The sequence below is a fragment of the Bos javanicus genome, chromosome 7 (genome assembly GCF_032452875.1).
Source record: "Bos javanicus breed banteng chromosome 7, ARS-OSU_banteng_1.0, whole genome shotgun sequence".
Lineage (NCBI taxonomy): Eukaryota > Metazoa > Chordata > Mammalia > Artiodactyla > Bovidae > Bos > Bos javanicus.
Genome location: NC_083874.1, coordinates 3,678,783 through 3,700,728, shown reverse-complemented (window position 1 = coordinate 3,700,728; position 21,946 = coordinate 3,678,783). Strand labels below are relative to the sequence as shown.

Below are 21,946 nucleotides of genomic sequence, written 5' to 3'. Positions count from 1 at the left end.
AACACGTGTGTGTGCTAAGTCGTTTCAGTTGTATCGGACCTTAAGGACTATGGACCATATTGTCCATGGGATCCTCCAGGCAAGAAGACTGGAGTGGGTTGCCAAGCCCTCCTCCAGAGGATCTTCCTGACCCAGGGATGGAACTGGAGGCAGGTTCTTTACTACTAGTTAGTTGCTCAGTCGTGTTTGACTCTTTGCGACCTCATGGACTGTAGCGCACCAGGCTCCTCAGCCCATGGAATTTCCAGACAAGAATACTGGAGTGGGTTTCCATTCCTTTCTCCAGGGGATCTTCTGGATCCAGGGATCAGATTCTTTACCATCTGAGCCACCAGGAAAGTCCATCCAGAACATACAGAAATTTGAAATGACCTCAAACATACTTTTAAGGCCACCGTCATTTTTGATCTCAAGCAGTTGATCCTTTTCTAGCATGGACAAAGTCAGTTCACCTGGCTTTTTCACAAATGGGTTGAGGATCCATTCCTTCCCAGTTGGGGGGTTTTCTGGGGTTGGGAAGTAGTGCTCAAACTCTTGAAAGCTGTGGTAGGCGATCATTCATCAGCTGGGAGAAAGTAGGCCCTGGCTCAGTCCCCTTCAAAATCTCTGCTAAGGTTTGAAACACGTCAAAAATCCCCAATGTTCACTCGTTGCCCCCATAATTCTGGTGTGGGTTTGAATGCAGCCACTTTATCTGCTGACTTGAATATAGTTGTTTGCCCCTGAAGTGACAGATTGAGTTCACTGGGCAGGTTGAAGATGTCACACAAATAAGCAAATTTTGCAACCCATTCTGTCACTGGAATATGCTGCCCGTGGTGACTGTTTTTCTAGAAGAAATCTCTAGAGCAGCTCCCATAACTCAAAAACTCTGGCTAGGGGTCTACTTTTACATAATTTATTTTTATCTATTATTTTTGGCTGTGTTGGGTCTTCGTTGCTTTGTGTGGGCTTTCTCTTGTGGCGGCGAGCAAGGACTACCCTTCGTTGCAGTGTTCGGGCTTCTCATTGCAGAGCACAGGCTCTAGGCCCATGGGCTACAGCAGTTGCAGCTGAGGGCTCAGTAATTGTGGTACATGGGCCAAGTTGCTCCTTGGCATGTGGAATCTTCCTGGACTAGGGATCGAACCCATGCCCCCTGCATTAGAAGGTGGATTCCTATCCACTGTGCAACCAGGGAAGTCTAGGTGATCTGCCATGAGAAAGCATCTCACTTCTGTGCAGAAGAGATGCTTGTGCTCTGTGTCTGTCTCTTCACAAAGCTGCTTGGACAGATGTGAGTTAAGGGCATGTGCTTTAATGTGGTTGATAATTTTAATCACATCATACAAAATATTAAGTTCAGGTGACATTTTTCGGCTACCAGCATTTCTTTATGGATGATACAGCGTGTAGACTCACACTCAGAAGTGACCTCTTTGACCCAAGCAGTGAAACCAGAAAGCCTTTTAGTCACGGCAGCCCTTCAGTTCATGCACATACTGATACAGTGAGCTGATACATAGTTACTCAGACTTGTGGTGTTGGTTGGCAACTGAAGTGCAGGTAACATATTCTCATGAAAAACATACAGAACAAACCCTGCTGCCTTGTCACACTGGTGGATTAGTCAACCTGGATTGCGTACCATGTCGATTTGTTAATCCTAACAACTGTGCCTTAATATTCTCTATTTCATCAGTTAGTTTAGTTATGAAATTGAAAAGTGAAAGTGCCAGTCACTCAGTCGTGTCTGACTCTTTATGACCCCATGGACTGTAGCCCGCCAGGCTCCTCTGTCCATGGAATTCCCCAGGCAAGAATCTTGGAGTGGGTTGCCATTCATTCCCTTCTGCAGGGGACCTCCTTGACCCAGGGATGGAACCTGGATCTCCACATTGCAGGTCTAAGCCACCAGGGAAGCCTAATTATGGTATCCTCTAGTTAAGGCACTAGCCAAAAAAGGCACACACGCCACCTTTTGAACTGCAGCCTCTCCTAAAAGTTCATGACAAATGTCCTCAGCAGCAGGAAGGATCAACTCTTCACCAACAGTAAAGGGCTTAGCTTTAGCACTAGGGTTAGCCACTAAGAATGATGTTTTCTGTTCAGACACATTTAATGAAGTGGTGGCCTTCAATAATTGCTTCTGTTCTTCGGTTCACTTTTTTTAAATTTTTCTTTTGAAAAACTCCAAAGGCTTGTCTTTTAACACAGGGTGCTTGGTCTCCATGTGGCAAAGCAGTTTCGAAGTCTTCATGGCTTTGTTGGATAGCCAGTTGCCCATATTATACAACATGGTCTTAAGAGAGTGTGAGCCACCTGTTACAATGAACTCATAAATTAACTCTGCTAGGACTCTTGGTTGCTGCTGTTTGGTTGCTAAGGTGTGTCTGACTCTTTTGTGACCCCATGGACTGTAGCCCACCTGGCTCCTCTGTCCATGGGATTTCCCAGGTAATACTGGAGTGGGTTGCCATTTCCTTCTCCAGGGGATCTTCCCAAACTAGAACTCTTGAAAATTTTTCTTTCAAATGCTTTTTTTTGGGGCAGTCTTGGAGTCTTCTGCTGTCTCACCACTGGGTCTTTCCTCCTTTACAGAGAAGCTCTCCAGGGACATTTGTTTCTACACACTTTGGCTAGGGTCAGCTTGTGGGCTTATCAAAACTGTAACTGAGTGCAGTTCAGGAAAGAGGCACAGACAGAAGTGGCAAATAAAATGGGCAGGCCACAAATGGACTAAAACAGTGTCGGATTCTGACTTTAAGCCTGCCATCAGAGTAGCTGTATAATCAAAGTACATCAACTCACTGGCCACTATAAATCCTGCTAAGAGATGCAGCTTAACTGGCACTTGCCACTCACTGATAGGGATTTGAGTCTGCAAGCAATTGATGTATGGTCTCTGTGGAACCTCTCTACTACTGACAACCTGGATCTGCAGCAGCTTGCTGTGCTAGCACCGCCGCCTCAGCTCCGCCTCAGAACACCAGGTATTAGGTTCTTGGAAGGAGCGCGCAACCTAGGGATCTCAGTTTGAATCCTTGCACGTGCAGTTCATGATGCTCAGAGACTCTTAATGCTGCCACTGATCTGACAGGAGGTGGGGCTCCGGTGGTAATGCGAGAGATGGGGAGCGGCTGTAAATACAGATGAAGCTTCGCTTGCCCACCTGCCGCTTACTCCCTGCTGAGCAGCCTGGTTCCTGAGGCCCAGGGCTTGGGGACCTCTGCCCTAACATGCTGGGGCTGGAGACACTACTGGGGAACGCCCGGGAGGGCCCATTGTCAGGGCAGTCAGAGCACCCCTTGGACCTCTCTCATGCATGGAGGGTACAAGAACCCTTGATCATTCCCAGCAAACTCCCCCATCCAGTGTTCTCCTTCCCCACCCGAGTGCCTCAAATGGTCTCAGGATCCTCTGCTGGATGGGGCCTGGCACCTCTGTTGTTGTTCAGTCACTAACTGGTGTCCAGCTCTCTGCAACGCCATGGGCTGGGAGATGAGCAGAGAACAGCAGGCACCTCTTCCCCTCTGGACACCGTGGCGTGTCCAGGGCCCACGTGATGCTCACAGCCGGTCCCAGCCCCTTCCTCGCTCTGGCTTCCAGGGCTCTCGGTGGGCTGTGGGCCACACCCCCTCTGATGGAGAAGCCTGTTGGGTGGGGTGGCTAAGGATGACCATGAGGCAGGAGCAGAAGAGGGTAGAGTCCCTCACTGAGCATGAGTGGGGAGAGGAAGCAAGTTGTCCAGAAGCCTGGGCTTGGGCTCCGTGGCCTGAGGTCGTCACATGCAGCTTGTCAGTTATCAAAGGCACCCACACCGCACACTCTGGAATTTCTGACTGGAAATAAAAGGCTTTTTCTAGTTTTTTTTTGGCTGTTGAAAAGCTAAGAAATCTCTGACTGTGGCTCTTAAGCTTTCATGCCACCAAGCCCACAGCTCCTCAACTGTAGTGGGTGAACGCTTTCTGGAAGGAAAGACAGTGTCAGTACTGAGAGCCAGACTGCAGGGCAGACCCTGGCTAGGATGTGACCTAGTGCTGGTACCCGTGTGCTGCAGAATCCTGAGGGCTGCGACCTGACTCAGTACTTGTAATGACTTCAACTTCCTTGTATCTGACACCACGAGACGAAGGCATGCTGTTATTTTGCGTGTTACTTAAAAAGGAAAATTACCACGATCCTAAGACCTGAGTGCCTGAGGTGTCAAAAACAGTGAAGCTGCGAGGCCATGGAGACATGGAAATGCTTACGAAACTAGAAAGTACACAAAGCATGCTCTGGGCCCCGAGCTTGGCCTGTCCAAGTGCCACATGTGTTGCAGAGCAAGGTTAGAACCTCGGGCCAGGACCTTCCTCGGGGACCACTCAGACCCTGACAACCCCTTCCGTGGCACAGAGATGCAGGTGAGGCTTCTTAAAATCATCAATGCTGCTTTATTTACCAAAGGTGCTGGCCCGGGGCTGGTTCCGCCAGCCAGGCCCTCAGACAGCCATAGCAGGTAGGGCGGGGGGTGTCCCAGCTCAGTCTTGGTGGGCAAGGCCAAGTCGGCCTCGCTGTGGGGGCAGTGCTCCCTCCTGGGGCCCTCGTGGGGCTCCTGCCCAGTGGCAGCAGGGGCCAGCACTGCTGTCTCAGGAAGGCACTTTCAGCTTTGGGGTTCCCAAGAAGAACTGCAGGACGCGGTCAGCCAGGAACGCCAAGCAGAAGTCCAGGAGGAGGACCTGGGCGATGACCAGCTTGAACTGTGGGGCAGGGAGTGCTGGTGAGTCAGGTGCCCAGACAGGTCCAGGCCGAGTCCCTGGACCATGTCTACAGAGCGACTCACCTCCACAGGGATGTCCACGAGCCCAAACTGGCTGTTGAACTCAGGTGAGGAGCCGAGGAGCAGGCCTACAATGGCCAGGAGGGACACGGCCAGGCTCCACACCAGGGGCCTGTTCTCAGGCAGGCTCTCCATGAAGGGTGGGCCCTGTGGTGACCGACGGATAGAGGGCTGTGTCACGGGGGCCCAGAGGGTGGGCAGGGGGTGCCTGGTTAGGGGCTGGGCCTTACCTTGTAGTTAATGGCGAAGGTGGCCATCTGCATGGCCATGGCCATGATATACACTGTGCTGTTGACTAGGCTCGGCTCAAACTCTTTGTATAGGTCCACAAACTGCTCCTGCCTGCAGCGACACAGGGGGTCAGGGCCCCTTTGTGACCCCTGCTGCACCCCCTGCCCCTCAAAGCCCAGACTCTGCTGGCCTGGCCACCCCAGGTCAACGTCTGCGCGTGTCCCTCCTGCCCCCCGGCCCTGGGCGGGCACTCACTTCTCAGGGCTCCGGGCCTGGGCCTCACGGTACAGGTAGACGAGACTCGCAAAGTGCACGCAGAACTGCAGCGTGACAGTGAGGATGGTGTACAGGTTGAAGATGTTGGGCAGGGGCCGCTCTCGGGACAGTGTCTTCAGGGGCTGCAGAGGCAGGCTGGGGGTCAGGGCCCAGGCTCAGCCTGGGGTCACCCAACCTACCCTGCTTCCTGGCAGGCCTTATGTAGAGAGTGGTCACTGAACTCTGGGGGTTGCAGGTTGGCACCAGTCCCCCGCTCACTCCTCCAGTTCCTCAGTCCAGATGCTACCCCAGCCTCGCTCAATGCCCACATGCTGCACAGCTATCACAGGGGTCTTATGACCCACCATGCCCCTGCTCTAGAATAAACGTAAAGCCCCCCGCCCCCACTACTGCTCATGGTGCAGGCACGGTCAGTGCAGACCACCGCCCATGCCCTCTGGCCTCCAGGGCCTCCTGCACCAGCCCTTGACCACGTGCGACCTTTGTGGGGTTCCCAGCTGCTTCTCTTGCTCTTTATGTGCTAACTTGAGTGTCGGTACAGGCCTCCCTGGCCGGCCCCGAGGCCATTCCTCATAGCCTGTGTGGCCCCACTGGTGTTCTTCCCAGCATTGCACTTTCTGAGTGGTCTTAATCATCGTTTCCCCATCTGTCTTGTCCTCACCTGTGTGGCCCACCTGAGACCCCAGCCTGTGGACAATGCTGGGCGAGATGCTTCACTCTGAAGAACCCAAGTGGGCGCCCACCCTGCCCTCGATCTCACCTGAAACCTGGAGGTGACAGTTCCCACCCCAAGGGCTGCTGCGCAGGTAAGTCAGACCTGCGGCTCCACCTTTAACAGCGTGCCCTGGGTGGCCCAACTGTCAACTGATGGCCAACCAGCAATCCGAGAAGCCTCTCAAGACCTCCAGGGCAGGAATCATGGCTCAGAGAAGCAGAGGGTACCCTGGGGCTGGGGCAGAAGCCCCCGCTTTTCAGCTCCTGGCCCACCTTGGAGCGGGAGATGAAGAGGAAACAGCCAGCTAGCAGCAGCCCCTGCAGCGTGGCCTGGAAGTCACTGAACTTGACGCCCTCCAGGTATAGGACGCTCTGGCTGTAGGCCAGGATGAGGGCGTTGAGTGCCAAGATCTTGAACATCTGCAGTGTGGTCACCAGTGTGCATCGGCCCTGCTTGATCACGTGGCAAACTGCGGGGGAAGGCAGGTGTGGGCGTGGGGGCCAGGCAGCACGGGCTGAGGGATGGGGCAGCGGGCGGAGCAGGCAGCAGGACTCACTGCACTGGATGGAAGAGAGCTTGGAGGTGAAGGGCGCGGCGATGCTGGCATCCCCCAGCTTCACCATGGGCGTGCTCTCGTCCTCTAGGTCCCGCAGCACCTGGCTCAGGCGGTCCTACGAAGCAGGCAGATGGGTGAGACCTGACCACAAGGGGGCACTGGTGCCCATCCTCCTCTGGAGACTCACCCGCTGGGAGGCCAGCTGTTCCTCAGGGGCTGGGAGCCCTGACCTCTGCTTGGCAGCCCTGGAGGTGGCCCTGACTCCGCTGTTGCTCAGGATGGGGCTGTCCCGGGGCCGTCGCCGCCGTTCGACGACCCTCTCAGGGGCATTGGCCAGGAGGGCCACACCTGGTGTAAGAGTGTGTCAGGAGCCAGAGCATGGAGCCTCTGCTCAACGCAGCTCGCCCAGTACCAATCCCCCCATTTCACCTGCCCACCCAACCCAAGGAGTGAGCACCTCAGAGAGAATCCATCCTACTTTCTACAAACTACTTATAGAAAAACAACAAGAAAAAAGCAATACCCAAATAAAGTATGTGACACTGCTGCTGTTAAGTCACTTCATCGTGTTCGACTCTGTGCGACCCCACAGACGGGCAGCCCACCAGGCTCCCCCGTCCCTGGGATTCTCCAGGCAAGAACACTGGAGTGGGTTGCCATTTCCTTCTCCAATGCATGAAAGTGAAAAGGGAAAGTGAAGTTGTTCCGTCGTGTCCAACTCTTAGCAACCCCATGGACTGCAGCCCACCAGGCTCCTCCAGACATGGGATTTTTCAGGCAAGAGTACTGGAGTGGGGTGCCATTGCCTTCTCTGTATATGACACTATATAGGTCCAAAGTGATTCCTAGAGAAGTTCATTGCCAAGAGTCCTACGGTCATGAGAAATGAAGCTGATAAACCAAGTAAGTATCTGAGAAGCACTGAAAGAAGGTGGGGCTTCCCAGGTGGTGCTGGTGGTCAAGAACCCGCCTGCAGTGCAGGAGACCTGGGTTTGATCCCCGGGTCAGGAAGATCCTCTGGAGGACAGCATGGCAACCCAGTCCAGTATTCTTGGCTGGAGAATCCCATGGACAGAGGACCCTGGTGGGCTACATGGGGTCGCAGAGTCGGACATGACTGAAGCGACTTAGCACGCATGCATGAAAGAAACGAAGTTCAACTGTCTTTAAACACCAACTTGCTATCTGTGCTCTGCTGACACAGAATCAAGGTGGTAAACTCTCCTGGCCTTGGCTTTTGGTGCTCACACAGTGCCTGGGGGGAGGGCTGAACAAACCGAGTTGGGTCTGTCCCATGGAACCTGCCTGGGCCCCCACCACACTCTTTCCCAGGCACGTGTATCCCTTCCTGGCCTTGGAGCCCTTCAGATCCCCAGCCCCACCGGTCCCTGCCCCATCTCTTCACCACGGCCGCCTTACAGAACTGGCTCAGTGGCGTGCCCCTGATGGTAAGCCAGTGATGGCATAACAGCCCCCTTCCCCCAACCCCAGGCTCACCCACATCGGCATGCTTCAGGGCACCCACGTCATTGGTGCCATCTCCACACATGAGGGTCACGTAGCCCAGCTCCTTCAGGCTGGTGATGACAAACTCCTGTTTGGGGAAGAAATAGCGTGAATGAGGGCTCTGTGCCATGCCCAACGCCCCACCTGCCCTCTGCCACCCCCTGTACCCACCTTCTGTTTAGGGGCCACTCGGGCGAACACTTGCACGTAGGGGATGAGGCGAAGCAGCAGCTGGGGGTCCTCGGCCTGCAGGTGGGCCAGGCCGTCGCCCGTGAGGCACAGAGCGTGCTCCCGGGCCAGGGCCTTGGGGGAGCCCTGGGCCAGGGGCTCTGAGATGCTGCCGTCGATGGAGCGCCACTCACACAGGCCACCTGCAGAGCCAGGGCCCAGGGTCAGGGCGGGGGGTTCAGCTGTCAGGTGGACCCTCTCATGTGGACCCCACATATGCAATCCTTGTCCTCCTCCTCTGGAGTACCTTCTTACTTCCTACCCCTCCTAATCCAGGTCCACACCAACCTGCACCCTAGACTCTCAGCACCCCACAGAGATCATCCATGGAAGGCTCTGATACAAAGAATCGGAAAACCTAAGGCCTAAAGCCACTAAAGACTGCAAGAAGAGGCCAGATCCAAACCCAGATAGCGTTTACGTACAACTCTGCTCTTCTAGGCCAGGGCACCCCATGTCACTTCCTCAGGCCAGACACTTCTTGCTATCTACTTCCCCTTTCTAGCTGGTAGGTCTAGGCCCAAATGGTGAGTGGCAAGGACGGCTGAGGGCAGTCTACCAGCCCTTGCAGCACTGAGCTGGCCCTCAGCTGTCTCAGCCTGGAGGAAAAGCAGTCTCCACCTGGCTTCTGTTCTGCTGTTTTGCTAAAGTAGCTTGGCTGGAAAACTAACAGTCTTAGTACCTCTGGGCCACCCACCTATGATTTCCCAGGCTCTGGAAGAGCGCAGTGCCTGGGACTGGAACTGAGATCTGGGATACAACACAGACCGAGAGAAGGGCGAGGCGGCTCCGGAAGCCCCCTTGGCTGGGCCACGCCAGCATCCTCCTCCATCTGGCCTGCTGCCTGGTGACACCCCTGCTGCGTGCTGCTCCCAAGCCAGGCCCCGCGCTGGGTGCCACCCTAGGGCATCTGACAGATTCCACCCCACCCGCTGGAGGTGCGAGAACTGGATGTGCCTCTTGACCAGTCTGATTCTGAAGCACCGCTCACAACCAGTTCGGTTACTCAGGAGACGTCAGAGACCACGAGCTCCGGACCTGAGTTCAAACCCTTAGTCACAGTGTCTCCAAATGACCCAGGTGGAAGGATTCACTTCTGTTTCTTTATCTACAGAGCAGGGACCCCCAACAACTGATCCAGCTGGGTTCCTACGTGGTGCGGGGATGGCAGGCCCTTCCACATGGAGCAGAAGGGCTGACCTGGTGAAGCAAACCAAGGTCTCCGGCCTGGGTCTGGCCACGCCAAACACGAGCACCAGCAGTCCCCATGCTCTCAATGGGAGCACTCAGGCAGCCAGCCGGGCCCAAGGTGGGGGAGGCTATGAAACGTGGGCTGCTGTGAGTATAACCCATCGCCTTAAGATTGCAAGTCACCGCCGGTCCTGGAGCCAGGGGTCATCTGCAAGCTGCTGCACGGGCGGGCTGTGGAGTTCCCTGGCTGGGTAGCCCGAGTGTGCTTATGAGGCAGGGCTGTGACCAACAGGCCTGTATCACAGGTGCCGGAGGATGCCAGGCGTGCTCACTTAGGCCGGGCACAGGGGTGAGCCACCAGGTGGGAGCTGCTCTTAGAGTCGAGGCCCCCCAGCTCACGAGACAAGGGGCCTCACCTTTCCCCGTGGGAGGCTGCAGGATCAGCGTCTGAGCCTTCTCAATGAAATGCAGCTCCCGAGCCACGTGGCAGGCAGTGAGTGGGTTGTCACCTGTGATCATGACCACCTGGGGAGAAGGCAGACGCTCAGGAAAGCAGGGCTCAGTGGTCAGAACTGCAGCCTGGAGACACAGGGGCTAAGTCTCTTCTAAGGAAGGCCGCAGAGGGAGCTCTTGGCCTCCTACTGGGAACTGGGCTTCCAGGAGCCGTAACGTCTGGTAGCGGCTTCTGCAAATAGTATACGTATCTGTGTCTTTGTGAGGACACTCACAGCCTTTAATCATAATATATACCAAGAACCAGCCTTTGGTGTGGACCCTCTTGGCTTGGAGCCTGGTGATGGGAAGACGGGCCCCGACTGCTGAGGGCCAGGTGAGGACGAATCATATCACCACCCCCTGACACTTCCAGCTCATCGCCCACACCCTAAAACCGCATCCTGAACCCCCAACTAGAAGACACAAACCGCCAGGACTAACAGAGCAAAGCCACCGGGATGGACGCGGCCTGTCTGGGTGTGGTCTCCACATCCCCTCAGCCAGTCTCAATGTCTCCCTAAGATGGGGTGGAATGGGGGAAGAGCCCTCATCTCCCAGGGATGCTGGGGGCCTGATGAAGTGAGGTGAGAAGGGTGGGCATGGGTCCTAGAGCATCCTCAAGATGGGTCAGCATGAGTGTAAGTCACGGTGGAGCTCAGCCAAGAGCCACGCTCTTTGCTCCAAGGCCCAGACGCCCACCCCTGGGCGCCCCATGGAGGGCCAACTGTCTTCCACTGTCACATCCCCTCTGTAAGGAGCAGCCAAGACCGCCACCCAGGGGCTGGCAGGAAGGGGGCCAGTGACTGTACCCGATGGGAGGCATTCTGGATCTCACGGATCACAGCCTTGGAATCAGCCTTGAGCGGGCAGGAGACCACGATGAAGCCGACGAACTTGAGGTTGCACTCCAGGGCCTCCCGCTTGACCTCCCGGGCCTGTGGATGGACACACCGGGGCCCTAAAGACTTGTTTCTCTTCTCCTTCCCCAATACCTAAGCTCTGACATGACAACAAGCTGGGGATGGGGGTCAGAGACAGCCCCCTCCTTGCAGGAAGGGGACCTGAGGGTCAGAAGGTGAGAGATGTGGGGAGGGTGAGGCACTCTGGTGGCAGAGGGGCTGAGCAGTGGCTGGGCGGTCCTGGCTCCCCAGCAGCACCTCTACCCTCTATCACAGACAACAGCGTGGCACAAAGTCCCTGTGAGTCCACTTCTAGGACCAGAGAGTCTAGACTCCCCTTTGATAACCGCTGAGCGCAAGCTGCCCCTCCTCACCTCGTACAGAAAGCAGAAAACCTCTGCCCTCAGAGTACCAGGAGAGAGACGAAGGCAGGGGGTGGGGCGGAGGGGCGTGGGCTGCGCAGGGCTCGGGGGCTCTGACAGGTCTGTGAATGAGGCTTGGACAGAGGTGTGACCTGCTGTGCTTTCAGGAAGGATCTCATGGCCACTGGGTGCAAGCAGATGAAAGCCACTCGGATGAGGGTGAAGTGGAAGCAGACAAAGGAGCAGCGTTGGTGATGGGGGCGGGAGGAGAGGCTACAAGGATGTGGGCTGTGACCAAGGGCCGGGGATACCCCAAGACAGTACAGTGGCCAGGCGGCTGGGCGGGGCAGGGGCAAAGCTGGGGAACCCGAGGTGCCCCAAGGCCTCCTCAAGGCGGGTGTGAGCACAGGAGGTGAGACCTGGGTGTGTCCTCCAGGAGCAGCCCTGGATTTGGGGATGGGATGGGGTCCCGTAAGGGAGGGGGCATGCTGGGGAGAAGAAGAAACCGCAGATGGAGTGCCACCTGGGGCCTCCAAAGGTAGAGGTCAGGGAGGAAGACGATGAAATTGCCACCACCGCTCGTGGTGGCACCACAGGGGTAAAGGGGGGTTGGGGGGTGGGGGGCACGGGGGGTTGGGGCCTGGGCCCTTACCTGCTGGTGAGTGAGGTGCCCCAGCTCCTTATACCCCAGCGCCAGAACTCGGGCTCCTTCCCGGGAAATCTCCGTATGAATGTGGTGGTAGTCAGGTGGGCACTGGGCGAACTGCAGGGAACGCAGGGGGAGATCACCGACCGCCCTGGACCCCCCTCCCGACCCTGGCCGGGGCTGGCTCACCATGGAGTGCAGGGTTTCGGGGGCCCCCTTCACGGCCGCGATGTAGCAGAAATCAGTGGAGCCAAGCTTCTCATAGGAGGCGAGCACGGACATTCGCTTTAGGGCACTGGCAAAATGAAAGCGCTGGTGAATTTTCAGCCCCTGAGTTTTAATACTTCGGGGGAATACTTTCTCATCTGGAAACAAATAAGCACGAGTCCTGAGGGCCTTCGCTCCAAAGAGGCCGCCAAGCCCCCACCCGCCCCCGCCGTGCCCTGCCTCCCTCCGCCCCTGTCCTCCCCGCACCTCCACACACGGGGTCTGGCTCGGGGAGGGGTCAAAGCTGGGCGATCTGGGCACAGAGGATCCTGCCCCAAGTCAGAGGCGAGCCTGTGCCCACCCGCCTGCCCCTGAGTTGAACACACAGGCATCTGACAGGTACCCGCTGCCTGTCCGGGGATGTACAAGCTGGTGGCGTGCCCGAGGCTCCAGCCCCTCACCTCTAGTCAGTGTCCAGTCCACGGCCGTCAACATGGCTTTCTCCAAGGGGTCACCCACGAGGGTCCCGTCGTCCAGCTGCATGAGGGAGTGGCACGAGGCCAGAGCCCGGTGTGTCTCTATGGGGATGCTGGACACAGGAGTCACCTCCTTCCCGTCCCTGCAAGGAGGAGGACCCGCTGCTTACTGAGTGGACGGGAGTGGGCAGAGGAGCCCCTGGGGATTGCCAGTCAGGACGAGGGATGGGCCCCCACACTCCACTCCAGTCACAGGGAAGGGGGCAACGATGACAGGGTGTTAGAGTGTTGCCTTGGTCCTTGTAACGTCTGCGCCTGCTTCACGATGCCCCCAGATATCATGTGGCTGCCTGAGGCCTGAGCCACGCCATGTGTCACTGTGATTCACACTGAGAGCTGCTGGGGGGACCCCTGGAGTGGGCCTCAGTGGGAGGGCCTGTGCCAGGCCCTCACTTTGAAAGCTTGGGCTAGGCAGCTCTCTGTCCCGAGTGCCCAGAAACACCCCTAGTGGGCACCTGGTGACCCCGACGCCCCATGCTCACCGGAGCCCAGCCACACCGCGCACCACCAGGCTGTCACTGGTCAAGGTCCCTGTCTTGTCGAAGCAGCACACCTCCACCTTGCCGGCAAAGGGGATCCGGAAGGGCTCCGTGCAGTACATGTCTGGGTGGTGGGAGCCAGGGTCAGGGGTCCTGCTGGGCCCCAGCCCACTTGGCACCCCGTTCCTGCCCCAGAGACTCACAGAGCTTGGCCAGAGCGATGAGAGAGGTGTTGACGGCCAGAGACAGCTCAATGGGCAACTCAGGGGGCACGACGGAGGTGAGGATCAGAGTGCATTCCAGAAAGAGCTTGTAGCGGTTCCGGCTGGGGTCCTTGGTACCTGCACAGACAGGGCCTGCCAGTCTGGGGGCCTCAGGCCTGGGGCTGAGCAGATGGCGGGGGCAGGGGGTCAGGGCTCTTACCTTCGATCCACACGTAGGCGGCTGCCGCAATGGCAAAGACCAGGAGAAAGAGGATGAAGATGAAGGTCTCCAGGTTGTTCGCCGTCACCCTCTTGACCCCAAAGAGAATGGTGCGCAGCAGCTTGCCCTATAGGGACGGAGGGGCAGAGGTCTTTCCTGGGAGGGCGGCAGCCTCTCCTGCCCCGCGACTGAAGATGGGGGTCAGGGAAGGAAGTGGCTGTGACTGGGGCAGGGGTTGAATTCTCCAGAAGGAGAGCTGACCATCATCTTTCCTAAGGAATCCTTAAGCCACTTCAGTGTTCACTTGGCCCAGACTGTTTGTGATCCCCAGCTGTGTGGGGTCACAGTCTGGGTTCTCCACTAGAGCCCCAGCCAGGGAAAGCGGACCTGCTCTGGGGCTTGTCTCTGCACTTGCCCCCAGCCCAGCATTTGCTACCAGAGCGCTTATGGGCTGTATGTTCTGGGGTCTGGAAAGGCTGCCACCTCAGCTGCCCGCCGGTCGGCCCAGGTACCACCCCCCTCAGGACGGGGCAGGTGCCACACCTGGGATGTGTTGAATCCGGTCCTCAGGACGTAGGCCACGCACCCATTGTCCACGGCTGGGGAGATAGAGAGCAGGCGTCACTAGTGCCTGCACCCCCTGGGCCTCTCTCGGGGCTGAGCAGACCCGGGTATGGGGTGGCAGGGCGGGGACCCCCCACGCCCGAGGCACCTACGCTTCAGGCCTGCGGCGGCTTTCTGTGGGGGGATGTGCTGCACAACTTTGGTGCCCCCGAAGACGACGTGGAGCCGGGCGTCGGCCTGAAGGTCCAACACCCGGCTGGGGCTGAGGTCCTCGATGGGCTCCTGGGGAGGAGGGGAGGATGGCAGAGTCAACGGCTCATCCCACCCTGGCCTTCGTCCCTGGTCTGGAGTCTGCAGGGAGCCTGCACGACCCTTACAGGGCTCCGCATCCAGCCTGGTGCGTGTTACCAGGGTCACAGCCCCGGTCTGTCTTCTACCTTCGTGCACAGTACTGACTCCCTGGGACCCTGTACCCAGCCCCACCCTGGAGTCACACCTTCTACTTCTCCCTCAGCCCACCTCAGCCTGAGACCCCAGAGTGCCTGACTCCCCACTGATGCTGCTGCCTCTCGTCTCCTCCTTCTCCTCCTCACCACCAGGCTTCCCTTAGTACCGGGTGCTAACCTGCCAGGAAAGCCAGGAGCCCCGTCTGTGCCCCCTTTGTCTCCCAGGCTCCGTCCCTCCTGGGTCAAGCCCAGGCAGGACCCTGGCCCGTTTCCTCCCCGGTGAGTGTGATGCTGACAGGCCAGAGTAGACGGAGGTGCATGCCCCCCACCCCCCGACGCCCGAGCTGGCACCTTCATCTGGGGCACTGACTCCCCGGTGAGCATGGCCTCGTCCACGATGCAGCGGCCCCGCAGCAGCAGCACGTCGCAGGGCACCAGGTTCTCCTGGGGGGAGCGGCCTGTGGGGCAGGGCGGGGGGGTTGGACTGAAGCCCGAGGCAAAGGCTCCCTCGGGGCGGAGCAGGACTGGGCCTCACCGATCGAGACGATGTCCCCGGGAACAATCTCGTCGCTGGCGATGGGCCTCCACTTCCGGCTTCGGTAGACCTGGGCGGGGACGGGGTGCCGTCAGTTGTGGGGATGCTCCCGTGCTGCACCCCCCAAGACCACAGGGACCCTCCTACCCGCCCAGCGCCCCACTGGCTGCACCTGGATCATGTGGGGCTTGTTGCCCATCTTCCGGATCTCTGACATGTTCCGCATCTGCTGCTGGACCAGGGAGGCCTCGAAGGCCACCAGCATGGAGAGCGTGAAGACGCTGTAGTACCAGTACTCGTCCAGACACCAGAGCCCCACGCAGAACACCTGCGGGGCACGGGCGTCTGTTCCCAGGGATGCGGGAGACTGCCCGAGGCGGGCTGGCCGGCAGGCCGAGGGCTGCTCTGCCCACGAGGGCAGGGGAAGTTCTCACGTTTGGAGGTGGGCTGGGAGAGCCCCAAGAACAGGTGGGGAGAAGGACAGGCACTGCTGCTTTACCTGGAACACAAAGAAGGGCGCCGTGGCCCTCTCCTTGAATAGCTCCGAGAAGTCAGGCACCACCATCTCGGCCCTGAAAGACAGACGGCTCACCGTGTTACAGGCAGGAAGCCCCACCTTGACTCCTCCACTTGGGGGCACCGAGGGCCTCCCTGGGCAACGGGACACTCCGTTCAAGCCCGTCTTCTTGACTGTGCAGCGCCGAGGCGGGCATGCTGACTGCCCTAGCCCTCTGCTCTGCAGAGCCCTGATGAAACCTCTGAATCTGCACTACAGGCACTTCAGGGAGCAGCCACACGCTCAGCCGGGCTGGTGAAGACGAGAACCTGTCAGGTGGTTGGGGGACAAGGCTGGGGGGAGGAAAGGCTGACTGTGGGCTGGGAGCCCTGAGGCTGCAGAGGAGGCTGGGCAGCTGGGGGCTGTGGGGCACCCTGGGGCCTGAAACAACGCGCCTGAACCCCACCCTACTATCGAGAGAGGCGGTCTGAGCTGCGATTTCCCAAAGACTCCTTGGATGAAAGCCCTAGAATTGGAGGAGGGCTGAAAGGTGCGCTCTGCAGTGCTCTGGGTGGTGGCTGGCTCTGCCCAGGGAACCAGGTCAACTTGGGCTGTCTCTGTTTGGCCCTGCAGAACTGCAGTGATGTCTAGGATGTGGGACTTGAGAAAAAGAAACTGCACAGTGGCTACGTTGTGATACAAACTGAGCTCCGACCCGGACTGTCCAGGGTGCCTTTACCCAAGTGAAGGGGGTGTGAAACGGGACACCCCAGGCTGCCGGCACACTGACCAGGGTGGGGTGGGAGGAGAATCAATAAATGCTTCCGGCAAGACTTCCGATTAGATTGCTGGGTGCGGTAACGTTTGTAATTTCTGAAAAGCAGCTAGGTCAAGAAATAATTTCCTAGAGGTTCTGAGGGTTTTCGAGTCAAGGACAATCACCAGCAGGATGGGGGCTCTGAAGCCCAGCTCTGGTCCCACCCAGCCTGGTGTTGACACAGGTGGTTCTGGTGAAGATGAAAAGAGAGAGTGCTAACAGAGCGTCTGCATTCCACCTGGCACAGACGAGCTGTTCTGATCACCACCATCTTTTTTCTTATTATCACTCATACGCTGCTGGGATGCTGGGATACGTAAGAGAGTGACAAGAATTCACATCTATAGACAAAATCTCAAACAAAGAAGAGAATTAGAAACACAAGGCAAGGATGAACAGCCCCGGGCCAGGCTCCCAGCTGTGGGCCCTTCAGGGGATCCTATCAGCAGGCAAGTTGGGAGAGGCCAGACTAGAACATCTTTCTCAAGGGGCACCTGCCACATAGTCGCCTGGGACATTTTGTTGAAAGGCAGACTCCCCCAGACCATTGAGCATACATAAACGGGGCAGGTGCCACTAACTGGAGCAGGGACTCCGCCTGTGACTATAGGGCAGAGCCCCAGCCCTGTCTCAGCAGGGGCAATATACAAGCATGCTGGGACTCACTTGTTGCTCCCAAACTTCTTCTCGGCGGCACGGATCTCCGAGTCCTCCTGGAACCCTCTGTTGCTCTGGTAGAATGAGAAAGCGTTTCCCACTGGAAAGGCCACGGGGAGAAAACGCTTCTTCTCCAGGGCATCGTAGGAATACTTGATCTTCTGGAATTCGAAGGACAGCACCTCCTGCCCGTCTTCGCCCTGTGGGAGGTGAGTCTGTGGCAGGGGCCCCTGGTCTGGGAACCCCATCTGAGCCCCTGCTGGAGCTGGTGGTCCCTACCTCATCGCGATGCAGGGCCACGAGCTCGGTGGAGCCATTGTTGGGAGTAGGCACCACTTTCACGAAGGTCGCTTTGCGGGCGTCGTACTCCTGTGAGAGGCAAAGTGCCACTGCTGAGCCCTCCTCAAGTCCCAGCTCCACATTCTGGAACATGCCACTGGGCTGGCCACACCCAGGTTACCACTGGGACAAGGGACAGCATTTCACTGGGCCTTTGGTCCCGCCCATATCATAAAGCCAGAGTCATGAACAGTGCCAAACGCCCAGGGCTCTGCTGACGAAGACAAACTCCAACAGGAAAAACGCTGTCTGGCACGAGGTACGCTCTCAATCCGTGTGAGTCAGGCCCCATCCCAGCCCACCTGGCCTGCTGCTCCCGCTGACCCCCTGCCGCCCATTACTATTCTCACTGTGTTCTTGAGTGACAAGGAACAACAAGGCTCATCCTCGCTTCAGCAAAGGGCACATGCTGTTTTTTTTCTGCCTGGAGCGCATGGTTGCACCGCCGGCTTCAGGCCTTTGCTCAAATGTCTCCTCCTCACCACCTCAAGTTCCCTCACGGAACCCGTGTCCTGGTTTTCCCTTTTGCACTGACTGTGGAGTTCCATCTCCCCCACTGACACCATGAAAGCAACGCATTCTGTCTGTTTTGTTTGTTGTTATTTCTCCAGCACTTAAGACACAGAGGCACCGAATAGAGCCGTGTTAGCGCTCTCTGCTGTGAGCTGCATCCACTCCACGGCTGCTCCACCAGAACCTGCGTTGCCCTGTTTTTTTTTTTTTTTTTGGGGGGGGGGGGCGCGTGGAGGACACAGCAGTGATCCTAAGAAGCAAGGCCCTGCCCCTCCAGGAGTTCATGGTCCCCAGAGCAGGCAGAAACTAAGGACAAAAGACAGAACTCCCAACCCTGGGACCGCCAGGTAGAAAGGTGCAAAGCAGTACACGGGACCAGCCGCACGCCGCGTGCTCTGCAGACGGCGTCTCAGGTTCTTCTTACACTGGCACCCTGAGCTAAGTGTTACGGGTCTCACTTTACACTAGGGGAAACTCAAACCCAGAGAGGAGAAGCACCCTTGTCTGAGATCTCTGATGTAAACTCAGATCTGCCGGTCCTAACCTCCAGCTGTTGAGCTCTCCGTTTCTGGAGAGGAAGTTAGTAAGTCTCACTTTTTAGCTGCAGGCTAACAGGCAGCTGGAAGTTTGGGGGTGTCACCTCCCCCAACTTCCCTCCATTCTTCTGTCCCTCACTGGGGTCTTTCATTGCACTGACTGGAAGCTACCAATCCCAGAAGTTTGAGTCTCCCTTCTGGGATAAGATATTTCAGTTTCTCAAAAGAGAGAATTCAGTCCATAGTTGGAGTCAGACAGGTAGTAGGGTGGGGTTGTTGCTTCCCTTTCTCTTTCTGGAGCCCTTGGTGCTGTTCCCTTTCTCTCTTCTTTTAGCAAACAGGTCTGGGATGAGAGCGGAGGCTGGCTGAAGGCTGACCTCAGTCCTCATGGCTCCACACCTGCTGGTATCATGAGGCAGGCCCAGAGGGAAGTGGACAGTCAGCTGCTGAGTGGGCAGCGCTCATCCAGACCTCAATGCTAAAGGTCACATGTAATAGCGTGCTGTTGTATTCTGAGGGCGGCCCTCCTTAACATCATAGCCTTGCAGACAGACATAACGGTCTCTGAGCAGTTAAGTCACTTGCTCACAAATACCCACTGCTTCTCTTAAACGCTGCAATTAACTGCATTTCAAGCTCATTTTAGTCGTTGTGGGGTGGAGGCTCACAGCACTGGCCAGCAGGACTGATGCTCAGTTCTCAAGATGCATAGACAGGGATATCCATCCTACAGGTCTAGCCTCACACTTTGAAAAACAAGGTAGGAGACAGACAACAAAGAAGGCAGGACCGATTCTAGGAGACTCATACTCGATAGTATGGGAGCTAGCAAATTTGCTAGGCTCTGCGCTAAGCTTTTTACAGGGTACCTTACCGAATCTAATTGACCTCACCAGGGAAGAATTTCAGAGAAGGGAAGTAACCTGCGCCACGGTCGTACAGCTAAGTCAGTAACCTGTCGGAATTTAGCGAGCAGCGCAAAAGGATGCAGGGCGCCCGGCGACACCTGGGACCGGCTGAGGCAGCCCCGGCTGGGTTGGGGACCGACACGAACGCAGAAGCTGAGATCCGCGGTGAGGCCTGACCACGGTTGTGGCCGGTCTCGGGTGCGCACACTTACCGGGGTGCAGGTGAGCGCGCAGTGCGCGTGCACGGACCAATGCCCCGAGAGGACGGTGAGCGCGTGCGCCAGGCAGATGGTGGCGAGCACAAGCAGCGCGGCCTCGGGGATCTGCGCCCAGCTGCTGCCCCAGCCCCAGAAGCCGGTAGCTGCGGAACCCAGCCAGGCCGGGTAGAGTAGCCCCACGAATGGCAGCAGCGTGAGGCGCCGCAGCAGCGCTAGCCGCCGGTACGGCCACACAGCGGCGACCAGCTCGTCGCCGCTCTGTATGAGTGCCGGCCCAGCGGCAAGGAGCGTGCGCTGTTGCGGCCTGGGCTTGGGCTGCCCGGCGGGCCGGGCCCCGCAAGGAACCGCATTGCCCACCGCCGCCTCCGCCGCCATCTTTCCCAGCGCCGCGCTCGCTTCCGGGCAGAGGGACCGGCTCACTTCCGATGTTTTACTTCCGGTAAACCCTGGGGGCCGCCATGACACATGGGAGGAAGAAGAGCCCAGGAAACGTAGATGTTTGTGTCTGAATTTGGCTACTCAGGGCATCGCCATGACAGGCTGTGCCCGGAAGGAGACGCAGGGCACCGCCATGATAGAGAGGGCTTGAAATGACTAACACCGCTACCTACTCTGCCACGCCGGATTGAGACCGGAAAAGACGAGACAAAGTGGGCTGGGCGCCACCATGACAACCTAAACCGGAAGAAGCGAATTCTCCTCGGAGTCTGCACTGTCTGGCTCGGGAAGGATGGAACCTGGACGCTGCGGAGGCGGAACCAAAGAAGCGCCGGTGCTGTGTGGGCGGGGTTTATCATAGGGTGGAGCTTGTGTGGTTGGGGAGGGGGTGAGGCTTCCCTCTCTCGAGGCTTGGGTTTAGCTTGAGGAGCTTCAAGACAGGATACAGTTCAGCTCAGTCGTGTCCGACTGTTTGCGACCCCATGGACTGCAGCACGCCAGGCTTCCCTGTCCATCACCAACTCCTGGAGTTTACCCAGACTCACGTCTGTTGAGTTGGTGATGCCATCCAACCATCTCATCCTCTGTTGTCCCCTTCTCCTGCCCTCAATCTTTCCCAGCATCAGGGTCTTTTCCAAGAGTCAGCTCTTTGTATCAGGTGGCCAAAGTATTGTATTTTCAGCTTCAACCTCAGTCCTTCCAATGAATATTCAGGACTGATTTCCTTTAGGATGGACTGGTTGGATCTCCTTGGAGTCCAAGGGACTTGTCTCCAACACCACGGTTCAAAATCATCAATTCTTCAGCGCTCAGCTTTGTTTATAGTCCAGATCTCGCCTCCATACATGACTATTGGAAAAACCATAGCTTTGACTAGATGGACCTTTGTTGGCAAAGTAATGTCTCTGCTTTATAATACGCTGTCTAGGTTGGTCATAACTTTTCTTCTAAGGTGTAAGCGTCTTTTAATTTCATGGCTGCAGTCACACCTGAAAAGAGGCATCATGTAATAGGTAATAATTACACACTCACAAGGGGCTTCCCACGTGACCATAGTGGCAAACAATCTGCCTGCCTATGCAGGAGAAACTGGTTCTATTTCTGGGTTGAAAAGATCCATGGACTAGAGGACCCAGGTGGGCCCCAGTCTGTGGGGCTGCAAAAAGTGGGCCAGGACTGAATCACTGAACACATGCCCACAAGATTATTTCTTTTACATAAGAATATGTAAAATTGGTGTTTATTACATAAATGTTACATAAATGCTGTTTGAACAAAATCAGCATGGGACTAATAACGATGGCAATTAGTATTTCAATACTTGTTATTTAGTCACATCTGACTCTTTATGACCCCATGGGCTGCAGCAGGCCAGGATTCCCTGTCCTTCACCATCTCCCAGAGCTTGTTCAAACTCATTTCCATTGAATCGGTGATGCCATCCAGCCATCTGTTGTCCCCTTCTCTTCTTGCCTTCAATCTTTCCCAGCATCGGGGTCTTTTCTAGTGAGACAGCTCTCATGTCTGGTGGCCAAAGTATTGGAGCTTCAGCTTCAGCATCAGTCCTTCCAATGAATATTCAGGACTGATTTCTTTTAGGACTGACTGTGATCTCTTTGCAGGTCAAGCGACTCTTAAGAGTCTTCTTCAACACCACAGTTCAAAAGTATCAATTCCTTAGTGCTTAGCCTTCTTTATGGTCCAGCTGTCATGTCCATACACGACTACTGGAAAAACCATACCTTTGACTATATGGACCTTTGTTGGCAAAGTAATGTCTCTGCTTTTTCATGCATTGTCTAGGTTTGTCAAAGTTTTTCTTCCAAGGAGCAAGCGTCTTTTAATTTCATGGCTGCAATCACCATCCACAGTGATTTTGGAGCCCAAGAAAATAAAGCCTGGCACTGTTTCCATTGTTTCTCCATCTA

General features: G+C 56.7%; 1 protein-coding gene across 1 annotated transcript; it reads right to left on the bottom strand.

The window, feature by feature from the left end:
- Window positions 1–4,392: 4,392 nt before the first annotated feature.
- Window positions 4,393–19,978, bottom strand: ATP13A1 (ATPase 13A1). The gene is made up of 26 exons (XM_061421411.1): window positions 19,575–19,978; window positions 17,346–17,435; window positions 17,076–17,266; window positions 15,596–15,668; window positions 15,269–15,424; window positions 15,097–15,166; window positions 14,913–15,019; window positions 14,268–14,397; window positions 14,095–14,150; window positions 13,552–13,678; window positions 13,332–13,469; window positions 13,132–13,252; window positions 12,575–12,732; window positions 12,096–12,271; window positions 11,913–12,023; window positions 10,809–10,934; window positions 9,921–10,029; window positions 8,257–8,456; window positions 8,077–8,173; window positions 6,767–6,927; window positions 6,580–6,694; window positions 6,296–6,492; window positions 5,288–5,430; window positions 5,032–5,143; window positions 4,805–4,948; window positions 4,393–4,721 (listed from the first exon to the last, which is right to left on the bottom strand). Exons 1-26 carry the CDS (start codon window positions 19,953–19,955, stop codon window positions 4,611–4,613), a joined length of 3,600 nt encoding a protein of 1,199 aa, XP_061277395.1. The 5' UTR covers window positions 19,956–19,978; the 3' UTR covers window positions 4,393–4,610.
- Between the last annotated feature and the right edge of the window lie 1,968 nt (window positions 19,979–21,946).

Excerpts from the sequence above, each read along its gene's own strand:
- ATP13A1 (XM_061421411.1), bottom strand. The coding sequence starts at position 19,955 with ATGGCGGCGGAGGCGGCGGTGGGCAATGCGGTTCCTTGCGGGGCCCGG. Across the intron at positions 12,024-12,095 it reads CCGAAACCCTGCACTCCATG|TTCGCCCAGTGCCCACCTGA; the intron begins GTGAGCCAGCCC and ends CGTTCCCTGCAG. Across the intron at positions 5,431-6,295 it reads TCTTCATCTCCCGCTCCAAG|CCCCTGAAGACACTGTCCCG; the intron begins GTGGGCCAGGAG and ends CTGCCTCTGCAG.